Source organism: Exophiala aquamarina (assembly GCF_000709125.1).
Source record: "Exophiala aquamarina CBS 119918 chromosome Unknown aczIA-supercont1.4, whole genome shotgun sequence".
Taxonomy (NCBI): domain Eukaryota; kingdom Fungi; phylum Ascomycota; class Eurotiomycetes; order Chaetothyriales; family Herpotrichiellaceae; genus Exophiala; species Exophiala aquamarina.
In genome coordinates this window covers 3,657,511-3,681,890 of record NW_013550584.1, presented here as the reverse complement: position 1 = coordinate 3,681,890, position 24,380 = coordinate 3,657,511, and the positions used below count along the sequence as shown (strand labels likewise).

Sequence of the window (24,380 nt, the reverse complement as noted above, 5' to 3'; positions counted from 1 at the left end):
GAACTTACAATTCCTCTCGTGTCTTTGAAACCAACTCGATCTATCAGACTTGAACGAACTGCCCTTCTTTCTCCTCAACCTTATTGAAAACCTTTCCAGCGAGCCCAACAACTGCTCGGCATGAGAAGGCGCTTTAACTTGGAATTACCTCAAGGTATTTCGATCACTTAGAAGGACTCTCTTCAGATCGACAGCCTCAAATCAAGAACACGATTGGCTTATACAAAACTCATGCTTTAATCGCTTGTGGGGCAGCGGAGATCGACGAGGCTGTCTTCTTGAACGCTTCCGCTGCGCCATAACTCTGCTTATAACTTCCTCCGACAGCTCCCTCAACTGTGATAGGAGGATATTTTGGCGGTTCACCCTCACTTCGACAATTTGGTAAACACTCAATCACATAATCTGGGTTGCCGCTGTAGAAGAAGGGGATTGAATAGCGCTCCTTGCCAGATTTGTTGATCACTCGGTGAAGGTTAGAGATATATTTATCGTTCGACCTATGTCATATCAATTAGAGAACTTCATAGGGGAAAGTTTAGGGGGTCAGCATACCATCTCATGAACATGTTCCCGAGATTAACGACATAAGCTCTCTTGACCGGAACGACCTAGTTTCCGTTATTAGTTGTCAGCCTGGAACATAGGAGATCCACGTACATCAAGCCATTCATTCGTACTTTTCTCATATACTTGGAGTCCATCAACTTCGTCTTGCATGAGTAGTGTCACGGAGCCGAAATCCGTGTGAGCCCCAATTCCTCTGGAGATCTTTTCGTCAGAGTCAGGGGCCTGCGGTGGATAATGCAAATATCTTAACGTGGCCACAGCATCAGTGGTGAATTTCTCGAAGTAGGTGGCATCTAGATCCAGCGTCTGGGCAATGACAACAAGAATGTCTCTCGCCAAGGCGTGCATTGCGTTGTAGTACCGCATTGAGACGGACTTGAATCTTTCAACATTCTCGACACTTTCCGGCCAGAAGTTTGGCCCGCTGTTGAGCTTCTTTTGTATGAAGTAGGGATGGTCTTTACTGATCTCCTCACCGATATAATAGCCTTCCTTTAGATCGGGATTTGTCCCGGCTTCTAGAATTTGTGATCCAATCCTCTCATAACCTCTATTCCACGTGTTTTTATCTGGAGTTGCGTCAATCCTCGAGCGAGATTTTAGTTCATGGCGAACGAAAGCTGTGCACACCTTTGAGGACTTTCTCCTTTTCTTGTTGTGGAAGAGCGAAGAATTCTTTCAGACAATCCAAAACTGACTCCTGTAGTTCTGCCGGCACTTTATGGCCAGTTATCTGAAAGAACCCATTATGCAAGCAGCATTTCCGCACATCCTCAACCAATCTCAATCTTGCGGCTTCATCACCAGTGTAGAAAGCTGGAACCCAATTTGTGAGCCTTCAAGTTGGGAATAAAACTGCAAAAGTTCAACTCACCGGAGAAATCTAAAATTGGCGGGGCACCTGCAATGGTCATGATGCAAATCAATTGTTGACTTTGGTGTTATGCCCTGATCAGGTAAAACAGATGATATCGATGTTCAGTTGGCATGCATGCCTCTTTGCAAAGACTTGTAACTATTTCAATTGAAAGCCGGGCCAAATTCTTGTACGTTTGTACGCTCGCCTTTCCCTTTGCACGATGAGCAGTGTACGCACGTCAAAGGATGGATCATTTCAATTCAGGTTAGCACCATCATTCAATCGCCAAAGACACTCCGCCTACACGTTACTGCGATGAGGTTTGAGCTAGCTGGGGAGCACATGGCTCCAGAGGCAACCGAACTACGAAAATGGATGATGGCGGTGTCATTGGTTGTACGAACCCACATCCCAAAGCGCACGCGCCAATGTCCCAAGAGTGGAGGGAGTAAACAAGGGTCTTGATAAAGAATTTGGGGTCAGACGACAATGATGGAGACACCCATTCCTCCTGTACCTAGTCAAAATCCAGTCGGATTCTCCAGACCAGAGCATCGGTTTCTTCGTGTCATGTTGGTCGTACCTGGGTCACTAATTCCTCTCGATTAGTATTGCCCTCCTAGGATCTTATCATCGATCGTCCTTCTTATCTCGTTATGGAAATGAGGCATTCTATTGGTTGATACCATGGATCGGCTGTGACATGATGGAGTGGCAGTGGACTATCAGGATGTTACTTGCCGTAGTATATAAGACAGCGAATCATTAGTTGTTAAGGGCGAGTATAGCCACTGGCGTTGGTTTGTATGTGGGCGTGTACATATGTGTGTAGTCTCCTGGTCGTGAGCATTCGCTCTAGATACTCTGTCTTGTGAAAAAGAAGGTTTTGGAACAGATTGAGTTGCCTTCAACACGGAAGAACTGGTATGGATACCACGAGAATGGGCAACATGGAGAAGGAGATGTTGTCAGCAACAAACACCAAGCAGAGCCTTGAAATTGGTGACATGATGCCACTCATCGATAAGGCTGCAGAAAGATCATATGGTAAGCTACGATTCTGAACTGGTTGTGTGTTTTTTCTACTAATGATATATAAATCCAAGTTCGCAAAATGGATTGCTACCTGCTTCCGTTCCTTTCCTTGATGTACTTCTTCATTCGGTGGATCGGTCAAATCTAGGTAATGCCAAAACAGATGGGATGGACAAAGATTTGCATTTCAAGGGCAATGAGTATTCGCTACTCATCCTGCTATTCTATGTCCCTTTCGGTCTTTGTGACCTGCCTTTGAACCTGCTTACCAAGCGCTTCTCTGGACAGGTGATGCTACCAACGCGTAAGAAACGATACTTCTTATGATGACAACCTGACTGACATGTAATTGAAAGTCATGCTTGGCTGGGGCGCGATGTCACTACTACAGTGCGCTACCAAAAACTTTGGAGGAATGCTCGCCGTAAGGCTCATTCTCGGAACATTTGAAGCCGGGTTCTTCGCTGGTGTTGTCTTCTACATGACTCTCTTTTATACAAGAGGTGAACTTGGCTTTCGGATTGCTCTATTCTTCGGCAGTGCACTTCTGGCGGCAGCATTCAGTGGTCTGATATCATACGCTGTTTTCCAAATCAAGCATGATTCCGTGAAAGGTTGGATGTGGCTCTTCATCATTGAAGGCGCTGCCACTGTGATCGTGGCTGCGATCGCTTTCTTCTGGCTTCCTGCTCGCCCAGACTCGGCTTGGTTTCTTAATGATTCTGAGAAGGCTGCAGCACGAGCGCGATCTCTACGGGATGCTTCTAAAACTGTCAACGCCGAATTCGACCTCAAGGCTTGCTTTGCGACATGGAAAGATTGGAAATTCGCACTCTGGGGAATCATTGCTTTCACCTATCCGGTCGCATTTGCCACAACATCAAATTTTCTGCCACAGGTCAGTTCACCAATTTCTAATCTCAAAGCCTACTACGAACATGCCTATACTGATTAACTGTAGATTGTTCAACGACTTGGATATTCTGTTGTGAAAACAAATTTGTGGACGGTCGCTCCTAATAGTGTTGGCTTTGTGATACTTTTATGTGTCACGAAATCTTCCGACTACTTCCGTGAGCGAACTTACCACATCGTCTTTGCATTGAGCGTATCCCTTACTGGCATGGTAATTCTTGCAGCGATTGATCCACTGCACAGTAAAGGAATTGCTTACTTCTCCTGTTTCCTCATGGCGGGAGGAGCCTATATCCCAAGCTGTCTTGTACACTCCTGGCATAACAACAACAATATGGAAGAGAATTCACGGGCCGCAACAACAGGCTTACTGGTTGGACTTGGCAATCTGGGAGGGATTCTGTCGGCGGCAACTTTCAGGGTTGAATATGCACCCGGGTATGTGCGCATTCCAGATTGCTGGCAATTATTGACTAATTGTAACCTAGCTATGTGCCAACTTTGATCGCAACAAGTGCCTGCAATGTCACATGCATCGCCTTCACTCTTTATTTGGGTCTGTACATGAAACGAGAGAATGCTAGACGGAATAAGGAACAAGGGGTTTCTATTCGCGCCGAGGATGTAAATACCAGCGAACTTGAAGATGGGCAACACTCGTATAATTGGAGATATTTCACCTAGGTCTTACTGGCCTAGACGATTCCGGATGGCGACGAACTATTCACCCTGTGGATCTTTTGCTCAGCAACGGATGGGAGGGCTTGGATGCTGAGAGGATGCTTTGCTCTCAGTCTTTTGATCCTCAGGGCTCGTGTCAACAGTGGACTTATTCAGGATGGAAATAGAACAATATGATGCTTACTCAAAACAAAAAGTTTGGCGCATACTCAAGAAAGCAGGGCAGTGGGTACTATTGAATGGTTTCGTGCAGGGCTATCATTCTCATCTCAAAAATGCCTCATACTCATTGATGGAGCGCTCAGGGACCAAACCCCTTAGGACTTTCATGCCTTCGTGTACAACAGCCCAACGAACATTGCTCAAATGTTTCGCCATGACCGCTGTCAACCCAGAGGTAGTGTATTTCCCTATCACCCGCCAGAGGTTCTCTGGAGTGCCACTTGTCATACTACTAACCAGGGCATTCATCTCTGACTTTGCATGCCATACAATTTGATCATCCGCTTCATTATCACTTCTCGAATTCGCACCGGCCCGGTGACCTGCACAGCTAGATGAATTCGTGTTTTCCTGCATCCCAGTCGAAGACGTCGCAAAGTGGAAAGCCCAGCATGTCAGGGTCGCGATATAGAGACACCAAGGATAGTGGAAAGCATTATTGACATCCCAGTTGTCCAGATTCAGGATGCCATCTCGCAGAAGATGAGCTGCATGCCACGCAGCCTTGGTTGCAGCGGTAGACCCGCCGGGTTTTGCCCAGTCTTTCACAATACGTCGTGACCTATCATAATCGGCCCTTGCGACTGGCCTTCCGATAATATGACGTGCACCGGCATATATTTGGAGGTCAAGGATTTCCACGTTAAGGGTAATGTGGGCGGCATGATATATTGCTGTGGTCGCGGTGCTAAAGCGAAGAAATTCAGCCTTTCTGGATGGAGTATCGAGAGAAAATGACATGTTCATGCAATATGTGTCGAAGTCTGCTTTCCATGCGTCGTAGGAGTGAGCTAAGCGATCCTGCCACTTAGCTTGAACAGCTCCGTTTGTACTCTCAAAACCTTTGATATTGGTCAGCCCATCTGGAACCTTAGTTCGATCATACTTGCTTACCAAGCGATGTCTGATCTCTGCGTCTCATATCCCATTGTATGGACATCAAGCCGTGCAAGACCAAGAGCCGGGACAAGGCATTCAGCTCTGGGATGCTTGCGCCAGTATCGGGATTCATGTAGGATTTCAAAACAGACAAGAATGGTATCTGGGGTTCCTTCTTGGCGTACTTCCACCAGTCCTCAGCTGAACGAGCTTCCCATGTGGCCTGATTGCAGGGCAATGTTGTGCGAAGCTCAAAGGAGGACATGCATAGCGATTGCGAGAAGAGCACGGCGTGTTGTGTATCCCAAAGAAAGCAAAGGAAGGCAAGCCTAGAAGGCAGTCAGCACCATTATGCTAGCTCTTTCATGGACCTGGTGGAACCTTTTGCGTAGTTCGAAATCTATCGCTTTTTTCCAGTCCGACTCAAGGTCTCCCGAGGCTTCGTTAGTTTTGGGTGCTCGGACTGTTTGACAGTCACTTCTCCGAATCAAGCTAAGACAACATCAGCAATGCAAGGATAAAAGGCCCAACGCACTGACTTTATCAACAAGCCATGAAATAAATGAGCCATATCATGCTGTTTCTGCCCAGCCCTGGATTTTCCAAAACATTCGACCAAAAGTATAGTTTGCAGCATCCACAGCTCGGGCACCGCGGAAAATGAGGAGTGTTGGAAAATTTGTCCTCTCAAGACATCATGGATACATACTGCCAATCTGTGGATTGATTTCTCGCTATACGTGGCACCCAGTAGTAATACTGCCAGGAGAAGCAGCGTCTCCGTTTTCGAAGGGTCAAAGGTTGCCTGATGTAAGAGCGGATAGGCGATATTGAAGCGAGAAAAAAACAAGTCGAGATAATTTTGCATGGCAGAGAGTGATAGCAGAGGATGCTCAGCAGTGATCTCGGTGCCCTCTGGTGTCTTGGGCTTCGCATTAACAATGAGCTTCAATATTTCGTTGCGAGATACCTCATCTATCGTGGGCATATATCTCGGCCGCGTTTGTGGCAAAGACATGTTATCAACAGACGAAGAAGATGACGTAGAACTTTGGCCTGGAAATTCGGAGATCGTAATTTGTGATCGAGGGTTGAAAGTTTCTAGCGATGTCAGTACAGACCCAGACTCTTCCTCGGACGGAGTTTGAATCGAGCCAGCCCTTGGTGAGCGTGGCGATAAAGAGAGTGTCTGTGGATCATTTGGATAGGATGAACGATCTAGCTGAGGCACGGCCGACTCACGAGAGTGTCTTTGTTCGGTAGTAGATGCTTCTGGTTGCAAGGCGGAAGTGTTGAAGTTTTCGTGAGGATCGACCGCCGCATGACGAGGCATATAGCCATACTCATTCGTCAATCCAATGTTCTGGTAAATTTCAGGTCGTATCGGAGCTGGCTCTGTGACGGCTGAATTTGACACATAGTTGAAGTCATGCGGGAGGTTATTGGGGGCTCTTGACATGTCACTGATGTCAAAGAGCCAGTTGTAGTTGTTCATAGTCGTGAAAGGCATATTGAATGAACTTGCTGCAGCACAACAGTAAGCATCCGATTCGGAAGACCACATTCCTTGAACTTGCCCGTATCTGGGTTGAATATGTCCTCGGAGGGCATGCCTCCTCCCACACAAACTGAAGAGGATGATGGGTTGCTGCCCCATGACGAATTCGCAAAAAAATCAAACATATCTGATCCATTTGTCGGCTCCGTAAAGGTGTGGTCGGGGTAAAACTCCACCATTGATGGAGGAGCGTCCAATGAATCTGTGCTCAACATGGACTTCGGAGGCGAAAGAGGTTCCGTAGGTAGGGTTTGAAAATTGTACACGTTTGATGCTGGTTGCTTGTCTTGGTGAGGCTGCTCGACAGCCTTTTTCTTTGCCAGAGGTCCATGACCATCAGCGTGAGCTGGTCTCTTGCTGACAATACTTCCATCGCTATCACGCCAAAGCTTCTTACGGCTTTCGATCACACCTAAGCCCTCACCGCCTGCTTCGGCATCCCTCTGTCGATGTCTTGCCATATGTCGATCTGGGACAATGTTAATATCTCTCTCCTTGCACAGCTATAATTACTTCCTAATCCGAGAGTTGGTCTCACCTAGAAGATCAGGCCTTTTGAAGTGCAAGCTACATCTTGAACAAGTACTTCCCCCAGAGCTATGATTTAGTATGTGTCGTTGGAGATGATCTGAGCGGGTGAATGACTTGTCGCAATCTTCCCAGGCGCAGCGATACTTCTTCGGCTTACTAGAAGCCGACATAAGTGGTATGGAAAAGAGAACAAATCTTTTCGGCTAGAACAGATTGTAAATATTGAATGCGATCAGTTTAGAGTAAATAGGAGTAAGTGGATTGATTGCACCGAATGACGTGGATGAGGTAGAATACCCAGGCTGATATGAGTGGAGGTGGAGAGATGGGCATTAGGAGGAAATCAATCTTAAAAAGGCTGCTCACCAGGGTCATACATATGTTCTTCGTTGGGGTTGATCTTAGGCTCTCAGACGCTGATTAGCGACTTGGTTATCTTAGCGTTCGGGTCATCTAACTCCATTTACAGAGAACTGCGGGCTGTCTGGGCGCTAAAGGACCACAATACCCCAGTGAAATAATTCACGGAGTTGCGCTGGCCCCCACAGAGGAGATGCCGTCAGTCCCCCCTAAACAACCCGGCCCTCGGGCTGTTAGGCGCCTGCTAAGACGTCCAGGTTGTATCCCAATTCCTCTAACTACCTATGTGGCTGACGTGGACCCTGGCTGCGCCTAGATTCCTAGATTGTACCTCATATCTTCCAATATCCGTACCATCATTTCTATCTTTAGTCTAACTGTCACTTCTACGCAACAGTGGCTACCGATTGATAAAAAGGGTAGTCCACGTACCCTTTGCTTGGTGGCGAAGCGCCGTAAAAGCTGCTGCGATCGTACGGATTGAGGGGCAGGCCTTCAGCGAGTCGTAGCGGTAGGTCCGGGTTAGCGATAAACCACCTGCCGAAGATGATAGCGTCTGCAGCATCTGATTCCAACTTAGGAGCGGCGTTGTCCTTGTCAAAATTTCCTGCTGCAAGGAATTTAACACCTCCATTCTTTAATATCTTCCTAAAAGGCACGAGCGAGAATTTACCCTCCGTCGAGCTCGAAGCGTCAGTGGTGTCTGCCAGCGAGGACATCTTAGCGGCCTCATCCAATTCCTCGTCAAACCTTGGCTCAACCATGTGAACGTATGCGATCCGGTGCTCTGTGGGGAGTTTCGCAATCTGCTCGCAGAGATACGCCCAGTGAGCATTAGGATTCGAATCGCGGGTGTCCTGGAAGTAGTTGTATGGACTGAGGCGGATGCCAGTCTTTTCAGCTCCAACCGCTTTGGTGACGGCCTCGATGACTTCGAGGACGAAACGGCTTCTCTTCTCGATGGAACCTCCATATGCATCATCTCGGACATTGACATTATCATGCAAGAACTGATCTAGGAGGTAACCATTTGCTCTAGTAACAATCAGTGCGAGTTCGAGTCACGAATACTGATGGCACATTACCCATGGATTTCAACGCCATCAAATCCAGCCTCTATTGCTCGCTTCGCCGCGGCTGCATATTCGGCGACGGTCTCTTGGATCTCTTGCACCGTCATTGGCCTGGGGGGTGTGGCCGCGTACTCCGTACCGTCCAAGGCTTTGCCAGATATCGGAATATTGCTGGAGCTGACGCAGTCTTTTCCATCAAGGAAGGATGGCACCGTGGCCCTCCCAACGTGCCAGAGTTGGCAGAAAATGAAGCCTCCTTTGGCATGTACCGCATTAGTCACCCGTCTCCAGCCAGCTATTTGCTCTGTCGTGAAAATACCCGGCACTCCAGGATACCCTGCCGCCTGAAATGATCAGCATTTTGTTCAGCCAAAGTCTTGGGCATATTTACATAACGGCTAATTGGGCACGCCTCGGTCAACTGGAAACCACCCTTGCTCGCTCTTTGTGAGTAGTATTCCACGTTAAGATCACCCGGCGCGTACACGCCATCCGAGATCTTGCTCCCACGCATTCGAGTTAGAGGAGCCATTAAAACTCGGTGCTCCAATTTCAGTCCACCAAGTTTCAGCGGTTGGAACAACAAGGTGTTTTCGAGTGGCTTGGAGCCATCTGGAGATGTTCTCGATGGCATGGTGGTGGTCAGTCGATTTCTGGACAATTGAAGATCGTGAAAATATGTCAGATTGTAGCAGCTGTGTTTCTTTTCGAGGTTCTACTTTTACACATTGCATTCCATCTGCTCTCGGAAGCCAAGGCTCGTCCAGTTCGGGAATTCAAGATCCACACATAGGGGTTCTAGAAGTGGGCAACGGATGTACGAACGGCTTGATGGACTGTTTCTCCATCAGACCGAATTGTATGAGGTCTTTCAAGTGATTTCCTTCAATCATTCCCACTAAGTTCAAAGTTCAAGGAGTTTATTTCGGTTTCAGTGATACATGCATCAATACGCCAGAAGCAAGAGTGGGGGACAGCGGATCAGGCCATGTACGAGATCTGCTATCGAGTCGTCACCCTTCGCTCATCTCCGCTAAACGTCCTAGCAAGCAGTTCCCCCAATTTTCCACAGCTAGAGTTTCACCATGCTCATCAAATCCACAGTTGCAACCACTGTGGTCATCAATTTTAGTAAGCAGGCGGTATTGAGGAATGATGCGTCCGTTGCCAACTGGCATAGGCAGCTCCGTATCATTACATGGTGCACGGCCAGTCTCTTGCTCATATGGATGTCAATGTGATCTGGGACGAGAAACCTGAAGCACCCACCACTTGACATCTTACTCACCCGTCATGGCTCTACCGTTTGTAGAACAGCGTCCGCCAGTCCCACAGCAGTTCCAAAACCTGAAATCACTGATTGAGTCTGAATTTCGCAGTGCAATCCTGCAGTTTTACATGAATGGCAAGGAAATCGAGCTAGAGAATCCAAATCCAGATTGGACACTTCTAGACTTCATCAGGTCTCGGCATAATTCTAAGGGCACGAAGTTGGGATGTGGTGAAGGTGGCTGTGGAGCGTGCACAGTTGTCCTACAAAGCGTGGATTCTAAGAACAAAAACAGACTAAAGCATCTCGCCGTGAATGCTTGCTTGTTTCCTTTGGTTGGAGGTGTGACAGTCTAATCATTCCGTGAAATTGCCGAGTTTCTCATATTGTTCTAGTTGTTGGTAAACACCTCATCACCATTGAGGGCCTCGGTGACTGCCATACTCAACATCCACTGCAAGAAAGAATAGCAAGGCTTCATGGATCGCAGTAAGCACTCTACAAATATTAGGAAAGCTGGTTGGACATAGCTGACCACGATTGACAGATGTGGTTTTTGCACACCTGGCATCGTTATGTCTCTCTACGCCATGATTAGGAATGCCTGGGACTCTGAGCTAAAGGCCTTCCGTTTGTCAGCGAGTACTATCGAATTGGAAGGACATCTCGACGGAAATCTATGTCGCTGCACTGGTTATAAGCCAATACTCGCTGCAGCAAAAACTTTCATTGTGGAAGATCTGAAAGGTAAGATCGTTCACGATGACACCGAGGCTTTGTCTCCTGCGGCCGGTGTCGATGACGAGTCCATACTGTCGGAACAAATGTCGCAGGCCACGAGAAGATCGCCCGGCTCATGCGGACGCCCTGGCGGATGTTGTAAGGACAGGCCCGAAGACCTTTCCAATACCGAGTTGCTCTGCAATGATACTTCTGAAGGGAGCCGTAGCAACTTGTCGTCCGAGGTCGATTCTGCGCAGGACTCCGGGGCATCGTCAACGAGTCTAAGGCCGTCAGATGAAACCAGCACCACAGCTGAAGCTCCTTACGGAGTGCCCATTAAAAACAGGGATCGTGAACCACCTCCTGGGGAAGAAGGAGAAGGGGTCAAGGCACCAACAGATGTGGATGCTAGGCCTGTAACAGCTGCTCCTGCTACCAGGCCTAACTCGGCTCTGAAGACGTATGTTCCAACCTCGGAATTAGTTTTTCCTTTCGCCTTGAGAAAATTCCAGCCTCAGCCAATATGTTACGGGAATTCCGAGAAAATTTGGCTGCGACCTACGTCTTTAGCTCAACTTCTGACCATCAAGTCCATGGAACCCACTGCGAAGCTAGTTGGAGGTTCTAGTGAAGTTCAAGTTGAGATCCGTTTCAAACACTCACATTTTGCTGTCATGGTTTATGTAGCAGAAATCCCGGATCTGCTTCAGGTTGAGCCTGTAGATGACGATCAAATTGAGACCATGAAGGAATTGAAATTTGGGGGAAATGTTACCCTCACAGACCTGGAGGTTATTTGCAAAAGACTATATCAGAAACTTGGACAAAGAGGCCTTGTTCTAGAAGCTTGCAGGAAGCAATTGAGATACTTTGCTGGTCGACAAATTCGAAATGCAGCATCTATTGCTGGAAACTTGGTCACTGCATCCCCGATCTCAGATATGAATCCTGTGTTAATGGCCGCAGGAGCAACAGTAATAGCGATCAGCAAGCAACGAGGCGAAACAGTTCTGCCTATGGAGAAATTCTTTCTTTCATATCGCAAAACAAGTCTCCCAGTTGATGGTATCATTGGGAGAATAAAGATTCCCATCCCTCCAGTTGGGGTATACGAAGTCATGAAAGCATACAAGCAAGCGAAAAGAAAAGACGACGACATTGCAATTGTGACTGCAGCTTTCAGAGTGAGACTTGGTGCGGACGGCAAAGTTGAGGAAGTCGCCTTGGCGTACGGTGGCATGGCGCCAACGAGTCTTCTTGCTGCTCAAACCCAACGTGAGCTCCATGGGCTGACGTGGTTTGACGCCCAAACACTCAAAAGGGGCCTCCAGTCTCTTCGTCGAGAACTCAACCTTGAATATGGTGTTCCGGGAGGGATGGCAACCTATCGAATTACTCTTGCTTTATCATTCTTCTTTCGTTTCTGGCACGAAGTAGTCGCAGAACTAAAGCTTGGCAACGTTGACGGAGAGCTGATTAACGAGATTCACAGAGGGATTTCGTCCGGCACCAGGGACGACTTCAATCCACACGAACAGCGAGTGGTAGGGAAGCAAATCCCTCATTTATCATCGGTGAAGCAGAGTACTGGAGAAGCGGAATATGTTGACGACATGCCGCGACAAGACCGTGAGCTACAAACAGCATTCGTGTTCTCCCAGCGAGCACATGCGAAGCTGTTAGAGATTGACTGGTCGCCAGCGATTGGCCCGGGCCTTGCACTTGGTTATGTGGACAAGCATGATCTCTCAAAAGAACAGAACATGTGGGGCTCTGTCAGGAGAGACGAGTCCATTTTTGCTGATGGTGTAGTTGAATCTCATGGCCAGGTCATTGGGATGGTATATGCCGAAACAGCGCTCCAGGCCCGGAAGGCTGCTAGATTGGTGAAGATTGTTTACGAAGATCTCCCTGTGATTCTAACCATTGACGAGGCAATTGCAGCTAAAAGTTTCTACGCTCACGGAAGACAGTTGAGGAAAGGTGCCGCCATTCGGTCAGATATGGGAGAGGCATTTGGAAAATGTGATTCTGTTTTTGAAGGAACCATTAGGATGGGAGGCCAAGAGCACTTCTATCTGGAGACCAACGCGGCTCTTGCTGTTCCGCACTCAGAGGACGGGACTATGGACATCTGGTCCTCAACCCAGAATACGTGAGTGTGATGACTGCATGAAGGCGTGCCTGAAGACTGACAGAAAACTAGGATGGAAACACAGGAGTTTGTAAGTCATGTCACTGGAGTCCCGAGCAACCGTATCAATGCCAGAGTTAAACGATTAGGCGGCGGATTTGGGGGAAAGGAGTCAAGGAGTGTTCCCATTGCTTGCGCGCTTGCAGTCGCCGCAAAAAAGGAGAAGCGCCCTATGCGATGCATGCTTGACAGGGACGAAGATATGATCACAAGTGGTCAGCGTCATCCGATACAAGCGCGTTGGAAGGTAGGTGCAATGAGGGATGGCACATTGATTGCCTTGGATATGGACATCTACAACAATGCAGGATATTCATATGACATGAGCGGTGCAGTCATGGTAAGTGTTTTGTCCTTCCACGTATACTCCCTGGTGGAGCTTCTACGGCCTAAAATCATTCTGACAATCAAACAAGGATCGATGCTGTACCCATGTCGACAGCTGCTACGAGATTCCAAATGTTCATATCCGTGGTCATGTATGCAAGACCAACACTCACAGCAACACAGCTTTCCGAGGATTTGGTGGACCCCAGGCCATGTTCATCACGGAAAGTTTCATGTCAGCTGTGGCAGAAGGTCTCGACATCTCTGTAGATGAGCTCAGGCTCAGAAACCTGTACAAGAACGACGATTACACGCCGTTTCTACAAAGAATTGACGAAGATTGGCATGTTCCCCAACTTCTTTCGGAAATTCGGAAGGAATGCAAGTACGATGAGAGAAAGTCTAACATTGAGAATTTCAACCAGCAAAATCGATGGAAGAAACGGGGGATCAGTTTGATACCATCGAAATTTGGTATAAGCTTTGCCACTGCGGTTCACCTCAACCAAGCCAGTGCGGTTGTGAAGGTCTTTGCAGATGGCAGTGTACTTTTGCATCACGGCGGCACAGAAATGGGACAAGGTTTGTACACCAAAATGTGTCAGGTGGCTGCCCAGGAGCTAGGTGTACCTCTTGATGCAGTCTATACTTCAGACACATCCTCATACTATACTGCGAATGTGTCTCCGACTGCAGCGTCATCTGGAAGCGATTTGAACGGTATGGCCATCAAGGACGCCTGTGACCAACTTAATGCTCGGCTGAAGCCTTACTGGGAAAAGTTTGGAAGCGACGCCGACATGAAAACTATTGCTCATGCGGCGTACATGGACCGTGTAAACCTTTCTGCGAGTGGGTTTTGGAAAATGCCAAAAGTTGGCTTCACGTGGGGTAACTACGATATTGAAACAGTGAGGCCGATGTACTATTACTTCACTCAGGTAAGCAAATCAGCCTCCCATTCATTAAATTACAATCAAGACTGATAGAGTCAAACAGGGCGTGGCGTGTAGCGAAGTAGAGATTGACCTGCTTACCGGCGATCATACAGTCCTACGAACTGACATCAAGATGGATGTCGGCCGCTCTATCAACCCTGCAATAGACTATGGACAGATAGAGGGCGCTTTTGTTCAAGGCCAGGGCTTGTTCACAATGGAGGAGTCGCTCTGGACACAGAACGGACAGCTTTTTACACGAGGCCCTGGTACCTACAAGATCCCTGGGTTCAGCGATATTCCCCAAGAATTCAATGTAAGCTTTTTGCAAGGAGTATCTTGGAGCAATCTCCGTACCATACAAAGCAGCAAAGGGATCGGCGAACCTCCCCTATTCCTTGGCGCATCGATTCTTTTCGCAATCAGGGATGCTTTGCAGAGTGCGAGGAAAGATAATAAAATCACAGAACAATTGATACTTGACAGCCCTGCAACTGCCGAGAAAATTCGGCTGGCTGTTGGAGACGATATCTTGAAGATGAGCACCGTCTCACGAAAGACCGGCGAGAGACCCTTCTTCATTACTGTCGCCTAGATGCTATCATCCCGGTGTTAATAGTGTTATATATACAGTTCTAGGACTGAAGACATTGTATGGATGTCTCCACCTTGAGCAACAATTCTGGAGTTGAGCTCGTATACGGCTCCTCCCCAAATGAGGTGATTAGCTGCCAGTGTGCTTATGCCTTGTTGATAGTGCGGTCTCAGAGTGGGACGGGTACTAGGCCACTATTTCCTCGGCAAGGAACCGTCTTGCACTGCCGGATGTATTTGCCACGTCCCGTACTCCGTACTCCGTGATATCTGGGGTTTCACGGCGTAATTGCGGGGGCAGTGGGTCGCCTGTAGAGCATTTGCTGAAAACAACTGATGTGCAATCCTCAGGCACTGCTTAGAAAGAACCTAGCACATGGCTTGTATGTTGTAGCACTATGTCTCAATGGTGCTAGAGGCCAACCGATTCGGGTAGTGAGCAAGCATTCTCTATAAAGTCAAACTCCCCGTGGAGTAATATTCTCCGTATGATAGCCCACGGCCACTACTAAAACCTCATATCTGTCTGGAGGACCATTCTTGGAAGGAAGCGACATGCAAGATCGATGTCTGAACGACTCACTGTACAGGGGTCGAGGGTCCACTCATCTTGGGGGACTTTTTCGCACTAATTACTGGTGTGAACGCCCACATCGGATTGCGTGGGCGAAGGGAGTGCCAAGCCAATGCGTTTTCTCAAAGCATGGCCTTCCCCTCATCGCTTCCAAGATCCCAAAAGACTGGGCCTTACCAACACGCCGTTCACGATATCCCTTTCTGTCAATAAGGAATACAAACAAGGAAGCTGAATAACCGGGCGCAGATTCGCCATCAGGATGCTGCCAGGTGCATCACGCCCTCGCGGTGATGTCATACAGGACCAAGGTCAATAATCCACCTGCTTTGATTGATATAGTCGTAGCTCATCGGCGACTTGCTCGTTTCACAACGATGAGGCTCACAACACGCAGGCAGCTATCCTCCGCCATACTTGAATACTCCTCTGCTTTGTCGAACAGTGTGCTCTCCACGCGCCGAAATGGGCTCCAGATTGGATAACCGAGCATCAAAATCCCCGGTACAACGTTACAAGCATAACCGACTAAGATATTAGACCAGGCCCGTTTCTGATAAGTGAAACCCCAGACAGGCCCTCTACAAGCATTCGCCTCGATACCGAGTGACAAATCACAAGATTTCAATCCCGCCGCTAGAAATGCTACATCGGCATTGATGGCCATGCCGCTACCACTTCATCCTTCTCGTGCCAAACTTTCCGGAATTCAGCCCTCGTGCAATATGTAATTCACTGTTACTACCAGAAAGGCCGTGTGAAGAATGGAGAATGGTCTTTATCAAGCTGAGATTCTGTGATAGTAAGCAGTCCTCCACATGAGGGACCCCGCGTTAACCACAAAATTATAAAGACGGTCACACTCCAGTTCCACAGACGTTCACTTCAGCTCAGAAATAATTCTTTTATACATTTTCAGGACTGCCGCAGAGGTGGCAGGAAGAGAAGTCAGCCACGTGATAGTGACCTTATCTCAACATGGCGGAAAAGGACCAGGAAATTCGCCACGTCGACGAGGCTGGCGGCGACTTCGTCCATGCTTTCAAGGACGAGAAATGGGCCAAAGAGAAGCTGACCATTACCGCACACGACATGGCAACTGAAGAAAAGGAGATGAGCATTTGGAGAGCCATTGTCTCTAGCAAAAAGGCGATATTGTGGAGTCTAGCGGTCTCTACGTGCGTGATCATGGAAGGATGTAAGTATCACACACCACCCCGGTGTCCACTCACAGAGAAACTTGACTATAAACCTGAGACTATATCACTGACTGTTTGAAGATGATACAAATCTACTCGGTAACTTCTATGCATACCGTAAATTGGCTGCTTCATTTTGATTTGGCCCTTGATCTAACTGAGATTCAGCATCCTTCCAGAGAAAATATGGTGAATTTGTTGGTGTTTCACGACAAGTACCAACAGGCTATTCTCTGACTGCAGCTTGGATGACTGGTCTTGGTCAGGCAGCTGGTGAATTCTTTAGGACCTCAGATATCTCCAGAGCCTATCATATCTAACCCGGAGACAGGATGTGGTTCTATCCTGGGCACTGTTTTGAACGGATGGATCGTTGCTGCATTTGGTCCCAGGAAAGTGCTACTGTACACATTGGCTGTTATGACGTGCTTCATCTTCATTGTGTTCTTCGCCCCCAACAAGCCCGTGCTTTTGGCGGGTGAGCTCCTCTGCGGATTCGAATGGGGCATTGTAAGTCCCAAACGAGAGGCCTTCCCCATGCTGCTGTTGACATGGTACAGTTTGCTACCACCGCTCCCGCATATGCTTCAGAGATATTGCCCCTGCAATTGCGAGTGTACTTCACCTCGTACACTAATATGTGTTTCATCATCGGTATGTGGAGTCGCCTTTCTCACATTTTCCTTCTTACCACGAGTATCTTGTCGCAGTTGCTTACTCGCCATACCTCTTAAGGGCAATTTATATCGGCCGGCGTTCTGAGAGGCCTTGTCCACCGCCAAGACCAATGGGGCTACCGCATTCCTTTTGCGCTCCAATGGTTCTGGCCCTTATTCCTCATCCCTCTACTATACTTTGTGCCAGAATCACCTTATCACCTAGTCCGTTGCGGCCAACTTGAAGAGGCTGGGCGATCTATTCGCCGACTCCAGGACCCAAGGTCGGGGATCGATTCAAAGAAGATCTTAGCACAAATCGTGTACACTAATAACCTGGAAGAACGTAAGTAGCCCTTCCCCCGGGTCCCTACAGCTACGGCTTCCACCCATCTGCGTGCTAAGAACACCTGCAGAGTTGAGCGTTGGCACAACCTACTGGGATTGCTTCAAGGGGTTTGAGCGACGCCGAACGGAGATCGCATGCGTAGTATTCGGCGGCCAACTCGTCTGTGGCCTATGCTTTGCCTACGCCAGTACTTATTGTGAGTTCTTCCTATCGGTTGTCTCGTTACTTCATACAATATGCTGAACATGCCCTACACACAGTCTTCCAACAAGTCGGGTTGGATGCAGATGCTGCATATTCCCTCGGACTGGGGGGGAATGCACTTGCCTTGTTCGCCTGTTTCTGCAATTGGTTTTTCCTCATGCCGTAAGCTCAGCTCAACATAACGAGATCAGAAGTGGCTGCTAAATTCGCCTGCAGACATTTTGGTCGCCGTACTGTCTATGTCTGGGGAATGGCTGCAATGGCGATTGAACTGTGCATTATCGGTATTTTGAACCCCTGGACGCACCGATCCTCCGTCGCATGGACGCAAGCCATCCTCACACTTGTTTGGACGTAAGTTTCAAATACTAAAGGTGAATGCAACTGCTAACTCGCTATACCAGTGCCACATTCCAGCTTTCTGCAGGCCAATTGGGTGATTTCTTCTCCCTACAGTGTTTTCAATATCAAAGCTGACAGAAGGAAATTAGGCTGGGCTCTTCCCGCAGAAATCGGGTCCACTCGATTGAGGTGAGCAGGAATTCTTGTTCGCCACGACAATGAACAGCCTAGCTAACAATAGACACTTCAGACAGAAAACAGTCTGCCTCGCACGGAATACATCCAATGTTCTGGGCGTCATCGGCGGGACTCTCGAGAACTATTTCATGAACCCCAACGCCTGGAATCTTCAGGGATACACAGGTTTTGTATGGGGCGGATGCGCCTGGATCATCTTTATCTGGGCCTACTTCCGGCTCCCCGAGACTAAAGTGAGCTCACCCAATCAGTTGCTTCAGTTGGATAATAGCGCATGATATCTGACTACTTGTACTTTCGACTATTAGGGAAGGACATTCCACGAGCTCGACATCCTCTTTGCGAAAGAAATTCCAGCCAGGAAATTCGCCACAACCAACATCGACGAGTTTGATGAGGTTGAGAATACCCAGTTGGCCTCCAAATATGCGGTCGAGAGCCATGCACCGCATCGTCCATCTTTTGTTCCCTCTGCCACAAACGCCTTGGGTGCTCATGGTCGTGCAGACGATGCAGATGTGGGCATCAAAGCCGTAGAAGCGAGTGGGCGTTAAACCACGTAACTACTAGATCTTGTGCCACCTGCCCTGCAGATGCTTAAAGAGATACAGGAATTCTTGACATGTGCGGCCATGCCTGATGTGATGGTTGGCCAGGCTTCATATGCTGCGGTTGCATCCCGACGTTTGAGAGGCCCTATTTGGAAATGATGGAGGATCACTAATGCGATAAGGTCTATGCATGGGTCGGATAGCAAGTCGGTACTATTGGAAAGACGAGTTTTGTTTCAAGATCTTATCAGGGGCTCGAATGTCAGATGTAAATAACCACTGTTTTCAGGAAGCACTCTTTTCCATAAAGCAAAAGGTACTTTTTAACGAAAATCAATAGTGTTGGACTCTAGAGATCATTCCAATTGGAACTTTGGGAACTGGAACACTGGCTGCTCTACCTTCCTACGGAGACACTCAATCAAAAAAGCGTCGAAGAAACTTAGACTTTGGTTTGATGTTATATGTCCTGGGGATCCTCGCTCTCGATGCGTCTCTAGTTCTTCGCGGCGTCCTGTATGTCATGACTACCTAGTACTTAATACTTATCGTACAACTCCTTAAACCTGCTCCCCGACGTGTTTAACAAGACCCTCGGGTCGTCCATTTCAGCAATCTCTCCATGGCTGAGTACCACCACCCGGTCGCCATCATCAATCGTATGAAGGCGATGCGCAACTGCGATAATGGTACAGCTATGGAAATGCTCCCTAATCACCTTTTGCATCAACTCATCTGTCTTGACATCCAAATTCGCGCTCACTTCATCCAGAATAAGGACCTTGCTCTCTCGTAACATTGCTCGAGCTAAGCAGAAAAGTTGTCGTTGGCCGTGGCTCAAGAAATCTGGACTCATGATGGCATCCAAACCGCCCTTTTTCTTCGATAACCTGCCATACCTGGCATCGAGATAGAGCTGAGATGAATACGTCATCTCGATTGGCAGATTTCGAAGTGTTGCAACCGTCTAAACTGTGTGTCCAAGGATCCATGTTGAAGCGTACGGATTCTGTCGTTAGCCACCAAGGCTCTTGTGGTATTACATTCAACCTTGAGCGCAACAGTTCCCGGGGAAGGGTTGCCACGTCCACTCCATCAACTATAATTAGACCACTGCGAAATTCAAGTAAATGGAAGAGGCTAGCGAGCATTGAGCTTTTCCCACTACCTGATCTTCCGCAGATCCCGATTCTTTCTGCCAATCTGACTTTGAGACTTATGTCTTTCAAGATCAAGTCTGAATCTTTAGAATAACTGGCGTTGAATGAGTGGAATTGAACCTCTCCATTTTCGGGCCAGTCACTGCGAACTGACGCGACCTCTTGAGGTTCATGTTCAGAATTCGTTGTCTGCAAAAATTCTCTCAGTCGACAGATTGCACCAATACTCGTCTCTAGGGCAGACCACATCCTGACCAAAGTCGTCAGGCTAGAACTGAGACCGACAGTGCTCAGTAAGCCAATACCTGCAAGCCCCGGCTCAATTGAAGATCGCTGCGAGATAATGACCACGACTAATACTGTCACAAGTATGACAACTATCATATCAAGGACAAGGGCCAGCCATCTCTGTATGCACATCATCAAATAGAATGGGCGCTGACTTCGATCAAGAAGAGTCAAATTCCTCTCCTCAAATTTCTCAGTCCACCCAAATGCTCTGATGGTAGGTACGCCTGCTGCGGTCTCTGCAAACATAGTGTAGAGAGGCGCCTTCTGCTCCAAATCTAGCAGTCTCATTTGCCGGCTAGTCCTTAGGTAGTACCGTTGAACCATGTATAGGACAAAAATCAATACTGGGATAATGGCTGCAAAATATCCAGAACCGGAGGATGACATAAGACCAAGACCGGCTATACATGAAACTAAGGACAGGACGAAATCTGCGTAAGAATAGGGCAACTCCGCGTCGATCAGACCCATATCCTGGCTGAAGCGGTTTGTAATGGTTCCAATATCAGTATGTGTGAAAAATGACAGTGGTGCATCCAGCACAGTCTGCAGTAAGTTTAGATGAAGGTTTCGAGAGCTGCGTGGTACCATGTCAAGAAATACTTGCCAGACTATAGCTATCAGGGACAGAGCAGCAACTGCCGTTGTCACTCCGAATACCGCAATGAATGTAGTTGATCGAGCAGACGATGCAGTCGTTTCTAGGCTGTTCCCGTTCGAAAAAATCTTGACAAGAATACCTGGTGTTTGGACGGCGCCCATCCACAGCGAAGCCTCAAGGAAGGATAGCGAGCTTGATATATAACCCGCTGACTGGAACCAGTATCTATAAGCACTCCAATCCCCTGTTCGGCGTAGGAGATCTTGCCTGTCTGCATCATCATCATTGCTCTGTGAATTTGCCACCTCCGATGCTGTGTTGACCTTTGGCGTGTGAACGTCTTCTGGGGTTGCAGCTTGTGTAGTGTCCTGCCTCTGCTCCTTGAGCTTGATGTCAAGGCTTTGAACATAACCACCAGTTCTTGTTAGGATGTTGTAGTTGCCTTGTTCTGCGACTCGCCCATTTCTATCCAAGCTGACGATAAGGTCAGCGTATGGTAGTCTATGAGTGGCATGAGTCACCACAACGACAGTAATGTTTTCACTTCGTACAAGGCCCGAGTGACCAAACAGCTGTCTGAAAATATGGTCTTCTGTGTCATTATCAAGTCCAGAAAATACGTCATCAAGCAAGAGCATTTCCGGCCTCGCGTAAAGTGCTCTTGCTAGGGCGATGCGTTGTTTTTGTCCACCACTTAGTGAGATTCCTTTTGATCCAATGAAAGTCAGATCGCCTTTAGCAAGGAACTTGAGATCTTCAAGCAACCCGCAGCCGGCAATGACTTTCTGATACCATTGATTATCAAGAGGTTGGTTTTCCCATGACTCTAGGCCTCGAATTGCATCTCTAATGGTGCCATTTTGTATCCAAGGTTCTTGGTCCGCAAATGCAATGGATTTGGTTCTGAGATAAAGGAAACCTTGTGACAGATGGGTTTCGCTTAAAATGCTCTTTATCAGTGTTGATTTGCCACAGCCGACCGGGCCAATAATCATGGCAATCCATCCGTCGCTCACTGAAATATCTATATCTCTTAGAATAATGTTGTCATCACTCCATTGAATGACAGTCCTTGAATACGAGAGCTTCCTTGGTAAGGGGGGGCCGCTCGCTGCCTAAAGCTCTTAGTTCAATGGACTGCCTTTCATTCATTGCCTTTGACCAAACTTCATCTGTACCCTTGGTGTGACTCAGTGATAGACGCGCATCACGCCACTGCTCCGCCATCAAGTACTGCTGTATCCGTTGGAAGCATGCTACTGAAGATGCTATATGAGGGGTGGAGTAACATAGGGTGTTCATTGGGGTTTCGACAAGGCGCAATATTGTAAGTATGCTGAATGAAGTTGCAAGATCCAGAGGTCGGTTAGACGCCCTCGCTTGAAGATAGTAGAGCAGAAATGTTGCAAAAGGAGCAAAGACACCACTCGAATTCTGAAAGACGATGATGAAATTGTTCATGGTTCTAAATTTTTTGCATGCCTCTATCTCGTCGGTTCGCAAGCGCTGTGTTCGCTCACTGATGATTGTTGACAGTCCTAAAAGTTTCACATTCTGGATCGAATGGAGTAAAGCAGAGGTAAAGCTGACACGAGTCTGAATGGCTTCCAGCCACCGTTTCTGGTATCGGGAAATGACCTTGGTGACCCATCCCGTCCCAAGGATCTGCAAAGCATACACAATCGCGGGCGCATAACACGCCGGGCCGAGTTCCAAGTACAACAGGAACATTGCTGTGCCAACCTCAAAGAACCCCAGCCAGGTATCATGAATAACTGTAGCGGTCTCAACCATCCTTTGAATATCTGATGACATCAAGGTCAAGGAAGCTGATGGGTCGGTTGAACCAATGCGGAGCTCTAGGGTCTTTTGATATATGAGAGAGACGAGTCCACCGCAAATTTTTGCAGCGCAACGATCGAGCAAATGTTGATAAGCGGCTGATGACAGGCCTTGGATCAAAAATACCAGAAAATAAGCACCCACTAACCCCCATCCCACAGAGATCTCTTGATCGTCACGCTTACTTATGTAGTTAATAGTTGTTCGATTCAAAAAGGGTTGAGAGAATCTCGCAGCTGATAGAACCAACCGAGGCAATGCAGCCACGACTAATGGCCATAGTAAGACACAAAAAGTTGTCAAGAGTAAGGTGTGTTGGCCACGGAACTTCGCGCGATGCCATTGTTGCCGAAATCTGGATGAGATATTTGCAGAAGCAAGTTCTTGATCGAGGTTGAAAAGGTCTTCGACGTCTAGATTCTTGCCAAACCCAATACTAAGAGGGTTAAGCCACCAAAGGACGGATTTATTGTAAACTCCACTAGTTGCCTCTGGAGGAAGATCCTTGTATGGGGCATGAAGGAGACTGCGCTTCTCGATAGCTTCAATCACTAATACCGTACACTTGACAAGGAGGGACAATGAAAGGAATGCAGCAATACTTGTCGAGCTATGCGACCTTATCAGGTAGTGCGTTCGTAGCCTCACAGCGTCAAAGGGGACCGAGATGACTAAATACAACCCTATTATTGTAGAAGGGGCCACGGAGCGAGTATGCTCGAAGCAAGAAAGAATGAACAAGACGCAGGCTGCAGTAAAGTCTAAGGTGGAAGCGGCGACTGAAGCTTTGCTTGTGATCTGTAAATTCGTTGCTCTCAAGATGAGAACTGCCTTTGCTTGTGATCTGTAAATTCGTTGCTCTCAAGATGAGAACTGCCAATTGCACAGTTGCGAAGGCAGACAACAGGACCTTTGGCTTATCAGCGGCAAAATCCTGTAGGTGATTAGTCTTGTACGCTCACAAGTTTGGTAAAGCGGCTAATCGATGTAGCCACTTTGTTTGGCCTGCCCACCAGCCATAGTAGTCTTGCGCCAGCAGCAACTAGGAAAAGGGTCGCAGGTACGATAGTGAGGATCGTATCCTCGAACAGTAGTGTGAAATCAAATGCACGGGAAACAGAAACGGGCCCAAACAACGACTTGAAGCTGTTAGTAGAAGTCATATTGCAGCAGAGCAGTATTCACACAACAATCCTCAGAATCAGGGTCGATGCTAGCAACTTGATGAATCTCATGGTACGATTTTGGTCATTGCTCTGCTTGAGTAAATATATGGTCTAGGAATGGTGGTTGCCTGAACGAGGGCCGAAGAGATGTTGATGTTGTATTATCATGTTCTGGGGAGTCCGCAAGCTATGAGTTGGCAAATCGAGGCGGGCCATAGGTCATCTCATTGATTATCCTTGGGACGAGCGAGAAGCCTCCAGTGAGAGCTCTGAGTGCGAAGGCAGCCGTCAAAGGCAGTGGAGGCCGGCGACCCTGATAGGATGAGTGAGGTTTGTCCCTTCCACAAAGACGCACCTAAGTGGATCTCCTAAGAAAGATCATCGGACGGGAATCGCGAATGCACTGAATGCTCAGGAAATCAGAGATTTGCTGATCAAGAGTGTGCGAAAATTCGTCCGGCCGCAGATGTGGATGTGCCCGCTCAGTAATTAAAAGGTAGCTGACGGTGTACTGAGTC

The 24,380-nt window shown here is 47.9% G+C and overlaps 9 protein-coding genes across 9 annotated transcripts; 3 read left to right on the top strand and 6 right to left on the bottom strand.

Annotated features, from left to right (window-relative positions):
- Positions 1–229: 229 nt before the first annotated feature.
- On the bottom strand, positions 230–1,484 carry A1O9_06430 (uncharacterized protein; the record flags this gene model as incomplete). Its single annotated transcript, XM_013405640.1, has 5 exons — positions 230–500; positions 556–611; positions 661–1,139; positions 1,201–1,386; positions 1,445–1,484. The coding sequence occupies 5 exons, from the start codon at positions 1,482–1,484 to the stop codon at positions 230–232; spliced, it is 1,032 nt and encodes a 343-aa protein (XP_013261094.1).
- An 895-nt stretch (positions 1,485–2,379) lies between these two features.
- A1O9_06429 (uncharacterized protein) lies at positions 2,380–4,063 on the top strand (the record flags this gene model as incomplete). The annotated part of the gene is made up of 5 exons (XM_013405639.1): positions 2,380–2,476; positions 2,628–2,768; positions 2,821–3,362; positions 3,426–3,817; positions 3,868–4,063. 5 exons carry the CDS (start codon positions 2,380–2,382, stop codon positions 4,061–4,063), a joined length of 1,368 nt encoding a protein of 455 aa, XP_013261093.1.
- Positions 4,064–4,324: 261 nt separating this feature from the next.
- A1O9_06428 (uncharacterized protein) lies at positions 4,325–5,426 on the bottom strand (the record flags this gene model as incomplete). The annotated part of the gene is made up of 2 exons (XM_013405638.1): positions 4,325–5,145; positions 5,177–5,426. The coding sequence occupies 2 exons, from the start codon at positions 5,424–5,426 to the stop codon at positions 4,325–4,327; spliced, it is 1,071 nt and encodes a 356-aa protein (XP_013261092.1).
- Positions 5,427–6,183: 757 nt separating this feature from the next.
- A1O9_06427 (uncharacterized protein) lies at positions 6,184–6,671 on the bottom strand (the record flags this gene model as incomplete). Its single annotated transcript, XM_013405637.1, has 2 exons — positions 6,184–6,350; positions 6,404–6,671. 2 exons carry the CDS (start codon positions 6,669–6,671, stop codon positions 6,184–6,186), a joined length of 435 nt encoding a protein of 144 aa, XP_013261091.1.
- A 1,325-nt stretch (positions 6,672–7,996) lies between these two features.
- On the bottom strand, positions 7,997–9,317 carry A1O9_06426 (uncharacterized protein; the record flags this gene model as incomplete). The annotated part of the gene is made up of 3 exons (XM_013405636.1): positions 7,997–8,645; positions 8,696–9,027; positions 9,075–9,317. 3 exons carry the CDS (start codon positions 9,315–9,317, stop codon positions 7,997–7,999), a joined length of 1,224 nt encoding a protein of 407 aa, XP_013261090.1.
- Positions 9,318–9,976: 659 nt separating this feature from the next.
- Positions 9,977–14,730, top strand: A1O9_06425 (xanthine dehydrogenase HxA; the record flags this gene model as incomplete). The annotated part of the gene is made up of 6 exons (XM_013405635.1): positions 9,977–10,295; positions 10,349–10,442; positions 10,501–12,831; positions 12,883–13,210; positions 13,287–14,138; positions 14,197–14,730. 6 exons carry the CDS (start codon positions 9,977–9,979, stop codon positions 14,728–14,730), a joined length of 4,458 nt encoding a protein of 1,485 aa, XP_013261089.1.
- A 1,551-nt stretch (positions 14,731–16,281) lies between these two features.
- On the top strand, positions 16,282–18,805 carry A1O9_06424 (uncharacterized protein; the record flags this gene model as incomplete). The annotated part of the gene is made up of 12 exons (XM_013405634.1): positions 16,282–16,501; positions 16,584–16,619; positions 16,671–16,775; positions 16,834–17,012; positions 17,063–17,156; positions 17,238–17,504; positions 17,575–17,703; positions 17,768–17,873; positions 17,928–18,065; positions 18,168–18,242; positions 18,304–18,484; positions 18,560–18,805. 12 exons carry the CDS (start codon positions 16,282–16,284, stop codon positions 18,803–18,805), a joined length of 1,776 nt encoding a protein of 591 aa, XP_013261088.1.
- A 535-nt stretch (positions 18,806–19,340) lies between these two features.
- A1O9_06423 (uncharacterized protein) lies at positions 19,341–21,849 on the bottom strand (the record flags this gene model as incomplete). The annotated part of the gene is made up of 2 exons (XM_013405633.1): positions 19,341–19,769; positions 20,083–21,849. The coding sequence occupies 2 exons, from the start codon at positions 21,847–21,849 to the stop codon at positions 19,341–19,343; spliced, it is 2,196 nt and encodes a 731-aa protein (XP_013261087.1).
- A 55-nt stretch (positions 21,850–21,904) lies between these two features.
- Positions 21,905–22,648, bottom strand: A1O9_06422 (uncharacterized protein; the record flags this gene model as incomplete). The annotated part of the gene is made up of 1 exon (XM_013405632.1): positions 21,905–22,648. One exon carries the CDS (start codon positions 22,646–22,648, stop codon positions 21,905–21,907), a length of 744 nt encoding a protein of 247 aa, XP_013261086.1.
- Between the last annotated feature and the right edge of the window lie 1,732 nt (positions 22,649–24,380).